The sequence below is a fragment of the Sapajus apella genome, unplaced genomic scaffold (genome assembly GCF_009761245.1).
Source record: "Sapajus apella isolate SASKATOON/1434 unplaced genomic scaffold, GSC_monkey_1.0 scaffold21, whole genome shotgun sequence".
NCBI classification, from domain to species: domain Eukaryota; kingdom Metazoa; phylum Chordata; class Mammalia; order Primates; family Cebidae; genus Sapajus; species Sapajus apella.
In genome coordinates, this window is record NW_022436961.1 from 3,966,723 (window position 1) to 3,977,307 (window position 10,585).

The window sequence follows — 10,585 nt, forward strand, 5'->3', positions numbered from 1 at the left end:
TCACTATATTGCCCTTGCTAGTCTCAAATATCTAGGCTCAAGCAATCTTTCTGTCTCAGATTCTCAAAGTGTTGGGATCATAGGCATGAGGCACTGCGCCTGGCCAGTCCCCACTTTTAAAGCCTCATATTTCTACTGGATGTCTTATAATCAGCATCAATTAAGCCTCTAAAAAATTTTGTCAATATTTTTAAAGAAATTATTTAATTTATGAAGTCTAGGTAAGAAACAAATTTGGCAAGCAATTTACAAAGTTCAGCAAGGTATCTAATGAGAAATATGCTTTCCTCCCATTCCTGACCCCATCAATTCCTCTCACCAAAAGCAACCCATGGTCACTGGCCACTTCTGGTGAATGTTTGCGGAGAATATTTCCAGATTGGCCATTGGGCAAGACTTCTAAAGCTTACATTTGACTTTTCTTCTCATTCTCTTGAGGAAGAAAATAAAAAGTTTAAAAACTGTGGCTGGGTGTGGTGGCTCAAGCCTGTAATCCCAGCACTTTGGGAGGCTGAGGCGGGTGAATTACCTGAGGTCAGGAGTTTGAGACCAGCCTGGCCAACATGGTGAAATTCTGTTTCTACTAAAAATACAAAAATTAGCTACTTGGGAGGCTGAGGCAGGAGAATTGCTTGAATCAGGAGATGGAGGTTGCAGTGAGCCAAGATCACACCACTGCACACTCCAGCTTGGGCAACAGAGCAAGATTCCATCTCAAAAAAAAAAAAAAGGAGCAAAATGAAACTTAAGGCCAGCAAATTGAGCAACACAAAAAGTAGACAGGTACAGAGAAACTTGTACATGTAATCAGCAGAGAGAGATAAACTGACAGCTAATGTCTCAATAGCAACCGTGGAAACCAGAAACTATTGTACTGGTATATTCAACATCTAAAAGAATATAGCTGCTAGCCAAAATATCCTTCAGGAATTGAGGAGAAATAAGGCAATGTTTAGATGGGAGAGTTTGCCAACAGTAGACACTCACTAGAGGAAGTCCCAAAGGGTGTACTGAAGGAATTTCTAAAGATGTGAAGACAAACTTTAGAAGCATTAACATGGGGCCTGGCGTGGTGGCTCACACCTGTAATCCTACCACTTTGTGAGGCCGAGGTGGGCAGATTGCTTGAGCTCACAAGTTCGAGACCAGCCTGGGCAATGTGGCGAAACCTCATCTCTACTAAAAATACAAAAAATTAGCTGGGCATGGTGGTGCACACCTATAACCTTAGTTACTTGGGAGGCTGAGGCACGGAGAATTGCTTGAACTAGGGAGGTAGAGGTTGCAGTGAGCCGAGATCACATCATTGCACTCCAGCCTGGGTGACAGAATGCATGTAAAAAAAAAAAAGAAAGAAAGAAAAGAAAGAAGGAAAAAAGAAGAAGAAAAAAGCATTAGCATGGGAAGGAGGAAGGGAGGGGAGGCTGAGTCCTGGAAGCAGAGCTCCACACAGGAACTGGTTCCCTTGAAGCCATTTCCTGTCCAACTAAACAGCTGATGAGACATGGGAGCCAGCCAGAGCTGCACTGGAGCGAATGGAGACCGCTGCATGACACGGGCTTCTGCGCTGGGAATTTCTGAAGACTGCACTGGAGGAGTCATTACGTTATACAGCCTCATGGTGACAGTGAGGATGGCATGAATGGTCATGAAGATACAAATCGTTCAAAAGAAAGTTGCAGAGAATGAGATATACATTGTTTTACTGCACGTGTCACAAGGATAATGAAACATGCCATATCTCAAATGGGAAATGCCCAAGAAAGTGTTCGAGAATGTGTATGTGCATTCATCAGCTTTGTAACATCAGCAGCAAGTGACCGAGACTAAGAGAATTGGAAATGACCAGTGGAGAGGATCTTCTCTTGCCGTGTCTACTGTAGGCTTCAACAATTATGCGGAACCTCTGAAATTATCCCTTCAGAAACTTAGAGAGGCTAGGAAAAGGGAGAAGGGAGTTAGTGGAGAAGTCAGGGCTATAGAACAGGCATTTGCTAGCCAGTCACCAGCCGGCTTCATACCTTCAGCTGGACAACAGCAAATGTTATGGTTTGTGCACCACCATAGCAACACATTTCTGGTGTTCAACAAATTCTATTTCCATGGTCAGAAGAAATGATGGGATGGGGAGTGTAGGGAAGGGAGAGTCTGTATGATTCTGGAACAGAAATATCAGAAGACAGTGACTGGTGAAAAGGTGTCCCTTTGTATATTAAGTAGCTGTAATGTAGCTTCCTGATATGTGACTAGTTGAGGTGTTAATTCTGACTAGAGAATCTTTTTCATAAATGATATTTATTTATTTATTTAGACAGGGTCTCACTCTGTTCCCAGGCTTCAATGGTATGACCTTGGCTCATTGCAGTTTTGAGGTGCATCCTCCCATCTCAGCCTCCAGAGTAGTTGGGACCACAGGCACTCACCATCGTGCCCATCTAATGTTTGTATTTATTTTGTAGAGATCAGGTTGTGCTATGTTGCCCAGGCTGGTCTCAAATTCCTGGGATCAAGCAATCCTGCCTCGGTCTCCCTAAGTGCTGGGATTATAGGCGTGAGCCATCGCACCCGGCAATGATTTTTTTTTTTTAATTTTACTTTGGATTTTAGAGGTATAAAGCATTTTTATTTCCTAGGAGAGTTTATTGCTCTGTAAGACTCCTGTATGCATTGTATATTACAATTTATTACTGTCAGACATTTGTAGACAGTGTCTTATTTTCATTTTGAGTCATGCTACTTTTGTAATTCAGGAAGCAGCTGGGTTAATCCATAAAGTCTGCCTTTTTAATAAAATATAAAGGTAGAGTTCATTTTGAATGCAAGTTGCTCATGTTATGAATCACATTTGTCTTGGTTATATATCTTGCATGATAGTTCAGCTAGAGTTTTAGCATTTACTGTATTTATTAAAATGATTTCTTTTGTAAAGCAGTCATAGCTGGAGCAGCACCATTTTTTAAACAGTATAATTGAGTAAGTGTGGATGCAGAAGCAAATACTGTCTGCCCTATTAAACTTGGTGCCCGTTAACTGTTTGCAACGTTCATTGTGCCTGTTAATGTCGTTTTAGTTATGGGAGTTTTATCAACACTAGACTTGTTTTTGAATTGCATTATTAAGAGTGTTGGAACTCATTTAAGTTTAATGTAGTTCTAGTGCTTGTGAAATGGTGCCCTTTCACTTATATATAATTTTTTTTAAAACCGTATTTTCAAGTACTATAATATTATCCTTCAGAAGAGGAATTTTAGCCTGGATGTGGTGGCTCATGCCTGTAATTCCCAGCACTTCGGGAGGCCAAGACAGATGGATCACTTAAGGTCAGGAGATCGAGACCATCCTGGACAACATGGTGAAACCCCATCTCTACTAGAAATACAAAAAATTAGCCAGGCATGGGGGCGTGCACCTGTAATCCCAGTTACTCTGGAGGCTGAGGCAGGAGAATCACTTGAACCTGGGAGGCAGAGGTTGCAGTGAGCTGAGATCGTGCCACCGCACTCCAGCCTGGGAGACAGAGAAAGACTCAATCTCTTAAAAAAGAAGAAGAAGAAGAAGAGGAATTTTATAGTCTGATGGCAAATGTAAACGTCCTCATTTTGCCTTTTAATTGAAATGTTAAGGTTCCTATTATACTGCAGGAACCAAAAAACATCATATGCATTGTTGTGTGTGCAGACCTCGTGCATGGGCTAGTGAACGGCTGGAGAAGAGATCGTGGGACTACGAGCAGTGTGAGTGGAAGCCAGCAACTTCTAATGTGCTGTCTTGATCTTTGCAGTAAACTAAGCTTAGATAATGTAACTTTGTATAATTGTTTTGGTATTTACTTTGGTTGTTTTTTAAAGTGAGGATTTGTATCTTCTCAATTATTCTTTTGGTGTTAATTAATCTGAAGGTTTTTGTTTTAAACTGTTAATATCAAAAATTGCTATTATACAGTCTGCCTAAAAGGAAGTTGGAGTGAATGTCATTTCTGAAGGACAGTCCAGTTTATAAGGTAGAAACAATTTCCCAGATTCAGGCTGAACAGAGACATTCACTCTGCTAAAAGGAGCCTCTAGGGGCACATTTGGGCTAATCTAAGTTTAATAACTCCTCACTTTCTAACCCTATTTAAGAAATAACTTCGTTATAGAATACTCAAATAGAAAAAAGGAGGGAAGAAGTTAAACAAAATCAACTATCATCCTCTATGTTGAAATAATCAATGCATAAATTTTAGTAAATATCATTTGTTCTTTTTTTTGCTAAATATGTGTACTTTTATTAAAATAGGCTCCTATGCAAGTTCCGTAACCTGCTTTTTTTCACTTAACAATATACTGTGCACGTCCTTTTTTTTCTTTTTTTCTTTTTTTTTTTTTTTTTTTGAGACAGAGTCTTGCTCTGTCACTCAGGATGGAGTGCAGTCACAGGGTCTTGGTTCACTGCAACCTCCACCTCCCAGGTTCAAGCAATTCTCCTACCTCAGCCTCCTGAGTAGCTGGGATTACAGGCATGTGCCACCATGCCCAAATAATTTTTGTGTTTTTAGTAGAGAGACAGGGTTTTGCCATGTTGGCTACTCTGACCTCTAGTTCCTGACCTCAGGTGATCTGCCCCCCTCGGCCTCCCGGTGTGCTGGGATTATAGGTGTGAGCCACCATGTCTGGCTTGTGAACAACGTTCCTAGGTCAAAAAGGAAAAGAAATAAATGTCTCTATGATTTTATAATCATATAGAATTTATTCAAGAAGAATCCCAGTGTTAACTACTTTCCAATTGAGTTTAGACAAAATAAGTTCACAAGCTAAGACAGAAAATTCCTTCCATGAAATCAAAGGAACTAGAGAGAAAAACAGTAGCAGAAGTTCACACTGCAGCTTAGCCCCAATTCACTCAATAAGAAACCTGATTTAAATGCATACACTAAATTGTTAGAAAGAAACCCTTTGATGACTCATTACCCCTAAAACAAAAAAATTCTTTTTTTGTGTTTGTTTTTTTTTGAGACAGAGTCTTGTTCTATCTCCCAGGCTGGAGCGCAATGGCGCTATCTCTGCTCACTGCAATTCCACTGAGAAGTAAGCGCTGAACAAAACAGAAAAGCTGGGCAAAGGACTAGTGACTTAGGTACCAGGAGGGTGGCTCTCCAAAATGCCACTGCAGCCAGGAACAGGCGTTGTCTACTCAGCCCTGTGTGTGAAGGGAGTCTATGTGCCTGGAAAGGAAGTATTTACGGATGAAGGGATTAGAGCTCATGACTCCTGCTGAAGTTGGGCTTTGAAAGAAGCAATTGTGTGGTACGCTCCATTCTGGGGAATGGAAGCAGAGGGAAAAAGTCCAGCCAAGCTCTATTTATCAAGTCAAGCAGAAGAAAGTTAATAGTCACAAACCAGAGACCATGGCTGGAATGTTCATGTGATTCCTTAAGTCCTGCAGTTTGTAGTGTTTGTTACTATATTGCTGCATAGAAACCACTCCAAACATAGGGACGTGAAACAACCACTATATGCCAAGATCGCACCACTGCACTCCAGCGTGGGTGACTGCTGAGGAATCTGGGCAGGACGAAGTGGCAATGGCTTGTCTCTGCTCCACAGTGGCTGCTGCCTCAGTTGAGAAGACTTCAAGATGGGACATAAGTTGAGGTGGGAACCTAGAACCATCTGCAGGCACCTTCACTCTTGGACGGAAGCCAACTGGGGAACCGACACGTGGCTATTTGATGTGGTTTGTTTATGTAGTTTGCACAGCATTGTGGCCTCGGGGGAGGTGGACTCTTCATCTAATGGCTCAGGACACAAGGTGGAACCTGCATCACTTTTTCTAGTCTTGCTTCAGAAGTCTTGTGCTATCCCCTCTACTACATTATATTGGCGACACGCACATCACAAGCAGGGCCAGAGTCCACCCCCGGGTGAAAGGAGTGCTCAGGCCTCATGGTGGAGGAGCATGCAGGATTGCATGGGGCCATCTTTAGAAAACACAGTCCAATCCATTCACCTATTTATCCATCTAGATGAATGTAACTAGGAGTAAAACATTTAAAACAAATTATCTATGTAGGAAAATGTGCCTTTTTGGAAAACAAGGGCGGTAGCCCTGGGACCTCCTCAGACGATGAGATCTCCTGCAAAAGATGAACAGGAGAGCACATGGGGTTGACCTGGGGTTAAGAAGTGAGTCTGGGCTGAACACAGTGGCTCACACCTATATAATCCCAGCATTTTGGGAGCCCAAGGTGGGCAGATCACCTGAGGTCAAGAGTTCGAGATCAGCCTGACCAATATGGTGAAACCGCATCTCTACTAAAAATACAAAACTTAGCTGGGTATGGGGGTGCACGCCTGTAGGCCTAGCTACTCAGAAGACTGAGGCAAGAGAATCGCTTGAACCGGGGAGGCAGAGGCGGCAGTGAGCCGAGATCGCACCATTGCTCTCCAGCCTGGGCGACAGAGAGAGACTCTCTGTCTCAAAAAAATAAAAAGAAGTGAGTCTGCAAGTAAGCCCTAGGAAAGCTTGTGACAGCCAGACACTGCGTGCACCATCTTACTGCTACATACACTGGGGCTGGATGGAAAGTTTCTCATAATTTTCCAAAACTACTTTCTTGAACTCATCCATGTGATCTGAAGACACCTGCACGGTCTCCCTAATAGCCTTGATATCCTGAGTGATGGATTCAGGCTTTCTTGGCAAAGTTAAAACACATCTCATCTCATTTCAGCTTGGCAAAGCCACCATACAATTTGGGGGAGTTGTTTGGCAGAAGGCCTACTGATGTGATCATGAGGGCTTTAAATTAAAATTCAAGGAAATGGAGAAAATACAAATATAAAACCGGGAAATCGAATGGAAATAATACCTAATCCTATTACTTCAGATAGATTTCTACTGGTGCTGAGAGGCTGGAAGGACAAATATATTTACTTTTTTAATACGAGATAATAAAGCTCGGCACCACCTAGTGTCTCTCTCCCTCCCTCCTGTCCTGCTTCCCGTAAACACTCTCTGCTCCCAGAATCCCTCTTTCTTATAGGAAAGCAGGATTCAAGGAAAATGATACTTAGAATCTGAAAATGATACTTAGAATCTGGTTTGTTAAGAAATCACACCCCTCTCTCACACCCTTGTAAACACATTATTCAGATTCCTCTGAGAGAAGAATTTGAAGAGCCTCCTAGATGTTGAAAACTGAATGCAGTAACCAGAATAAGATGTAACCGATCCAGAAAGAGTGAACCTTGTAACTGACCATGCCTATGTTAACCTAAGTAACAGGGAGAGGCTCCCTAATAGAAATTGATATTTATTCTGGAATAGGGCATTGCAATGGGAATAAGTGTGCCATAGTAAACAAGGTGTGTACTCAGAAAGATAAAGAAAGTCAAAGATCTTTAAAGGAAAAATGAGGACACTTACATAACTGTTTTGAGATCATTATCCTTGGCTATGAGCACCAATAAAAAGGGTGGCACCAGGCCAACATTGGATAGGGAGTTACTGGGCAGATGTCCTCGTAGAAGTTATTTTTTTTGCATAAGGTTGTCAGGGTTGTGATTTTTGCAGAGTCTTTTGGAAAAGATTTTGTTATCAGGCATTTATGCATGAGAGCTCTGTCTTTGTAGCCCTCCCCAGCTCTATTTATCAAGGTTTAAAAATTTTTCTTCAACACAAGTAACTCCATTTTGATTCTGACAACTTTCCCACTTATGCCAACTCAGCCTGCCCTAGCTGCAGAAAAAGAGCACAGAGCATCCATTAGACAAGGCTTAAAACCAAGGTCAGACATCTCGGGAACCAGCAGAGCGGGGTAGAATAAAAGGGGCATTAGAGAGTGCAGACAAACTACCCTGCAGTATCTAACGCTGTGGGATGGGGCACATGCCACCAGCGTTACTGGCCATCCCATCCCCTCCTCCCAAGCTTCAGGCAAGACTTCAACATGCTTAAGAAATATCTGGCCACTGTAGAAGGGAAACCATCTTAGTCACGGGAGAATATAAAGGACAAAGCTGTGACAATAGCTCTCCAAGGTAATATGCATTTACTCTAAAACAAAGATAGTCCACCAGCGTCATCTGGTGGACAAATGTATCATCACTCCTTCAGGACGTGCCTGGTCTCCAGGCTCTCTTCCCCCAAGCAGAGCCCAGAACCCCAGGGGGATCCTTAAAGAGCACTGGAAGCACCTTACCATGCATCTTCCCTAAGGTTTTAGTGATGTCCTGAATAGAGAGTCTCAGTTGCTTTAGGGCTCGGAGCAGGGCCTCCTGGTTGGGCTGCAACATGGCATTCATGGCCTGAACAAGAGCCTGGGGATAAGATTCATATGCACAACTTATTAGCACTCCCTTAAAGTCCATGCAGGCAGAGGAAGCCTCGTGCTGTGGGAACCCAGGGGAGGACTGGACAGTTTGTCAGAGCTTTCTGGGAGCATCCTAAGCTAGATCCACTGTGGGATCAGCCTGGCAGCCAATAGCTCCCTGGGTACCTCCCAGACGGACCCCTAGGTACGTGTTTCTGGAATTTCAGCTGGCTGTTACTTCTTGTACCTCTCAAGGGCCTAAGTTCTATTACTTTACTGTTTTCTTCTCTCGGACTTGTCACATATTATGATCAGTTCTTCTGCATCTTCAATTACCTTGCTCTGAAGCTGTCCCATATAAAGTCAGATTAATATGGTTTGGCTCTGTGTCCCCACCCAAATCTCATCTTGGATTGTAATCTCCACATGTTGAGGGACGGACCTGGTGGGAGGTGATTGGATTATGGGGGCAGGTTCTTCCATGCTGTTCTCATGATACGAGGGAGTGTTCTCACAAGATCTGTTGGTTTAAAAGTGTTTGGCCGTTCCCTCCTTTGCTCTCCCTCTCTCCTGCCACCTTGCTAAGAGGTCCTTGCTTCCCCTTTGCTTTCCTCCATAGTTGTAAGTTTCCTGGGGCCTCCCTGTCCATGCAGAACTGTGAGTCAATTAAACCCCTTTACTTTATAAATTGCCCAGTCTCAGGTAGTATGTTGATAGCAGTGTGAAAATGGTCTAATACACAGATTCTACAGAACCCCCAGCTTTAGAAGCCCCTCTCCTGGGAAGCCTTCCTGGTGTCTCTACTTTATTTGAACTACACTTGGAAGGCTGATATTTGATTCTGTATATTTCAATGGGCTAGGCACATGGCTGAGAACTAAGCATAGAGTTTAACTATTGAGAGGGAAAGAAAGTGCTGTAATAATCATGCCAGCAATGGGTCATCCCATTGAGCACACAGTAGGTGCTCAATAGATGCTTATCAAGGGAGGTAGTGTCAGCTCACACCTGTAATCCAAGCACTTTGGGAGGCTGAGACGGGCAGAACACAAGGTCAGAAGTTCGAGGCCTAACCAACATGGTGAAACCTCATCTCCACTAAAAATTAAAAAAATAGCTGGGCATAGTGGCACATGCCTGTAATCCCAGCTACTTCAGGAGGCTGAGGCAGGAGAATCACATGAACCCAGGAGGTGGAGGTTGAGGTGAGCCGAGATCACGCCACTGCACTCCAGCCTGGGGGACAGAATGAGAGTCCACCTCAGGAAAAAAAAAAAAAAAGGAAGGTAGTAAGGGAAGGCAGAAATTTAACTGAGATATTTTTAGGCAAGGCATTAACATCTCCTATAGCACTGTAGCTGATCACAGGCTGCACCACTGTCTCTTGTCTTCTATCCAGCCTTCCTGGTACCTGTCTGATTCCTGAAGAAATTCCAGTTTGAGGCCGGGCATGGTGGCCCACGCCTGTAATCCACGTTAATTCATCTTGACCCACAGAATCCATCATGAGCTTCTGTCAGAGCTGGGACAATGTCTGCCTTGTTTGATCCAATTTTCCATTGCCCAGAACAATGCCTGTTTGTTGGATGGACATAAGGTCTATTCCAAGTTTTATAGGAATTGAGAAACGGGAGCCAATATGGTGACCTAGAACTTAGATCTCTTCTCTCAGACTTGGACTAAGCAGGACAGGGTCTATGTTCACTTGTATTGAGAAATCCAAAGCTCAAACTCATTTAAAAGGAAAAGGTGCTATCAAGTGAGAAGGTACCTTTATCCCAGGCACTGCTGCTTTCTCCACCAAAACAGTCACCAGTATAAAACCACGTAGGCTCTCTCCCCCAGGAAATGAGATGATGGTTTCCAGGTTCCTTGGGAAGGAGAGGATCACATGGTTAGAGGTGTGGAGAGTGTACCGTGAGTACTCACTGCCCAGAGGTCCCTGCCGAATTAGATAACGGCAATTATTTAATTACTGCACAACTTCTTCCTCTCCATTAGACATCCCTGAGGATGAGCATGTACCTTCAGCAACGTTCAGGGAAGAAAGAGAACAGATGAGTTCAATCTCATGTTCACCTGACAGGCAGCCTCCCAGTGTCTACCATGGCCCTGATGGTCCTGGACCATCCCAGCAGTGGAGTCACTGATGTAGCTGATTCTCTACAGAGCCAGTTCCATAGCCCATCATGTCATTCCTAACAAAAGCCGAGTCTTGGAGCTAGAGACCTAGGCAACAGCTAAGTCCATGCTTTTTTTTTTTTTTTTTTTTTTTTTTTTTTTTTTTTTTTT

General features: G+C 43.2%; 1 protein-coding gene across 2 annotated transcripts in view; it reads right to left on the minus strand.

Moving 5' to 3' along the window:
- The window catches only part of IDO2 (indoleamine 2,3-dioxygenase 2), a 62,375-nt gene that overhangs the window by 17,727 nt on the left and 34,063 nt on the right, over positions 1-10,585 (minus strand). For both annotated transcript variants that reach the window (XM_032288127.1, XM_032288126.1), the window contains 2 exons: positions 10,065-10,164; positions 8,183-8,300 (listed from right to left, as the gene is read on the minus strand). In XM_032288127.1, the coding sequence (XP_032144018.1) occupies positions 8,183-8,300; positions 10,065-10,164 (218 nt within the window). The remainder of the gene's footprint in view (positions 1-8,182; positions 8,301-10,064; positions 10,165-10,585) is intronic.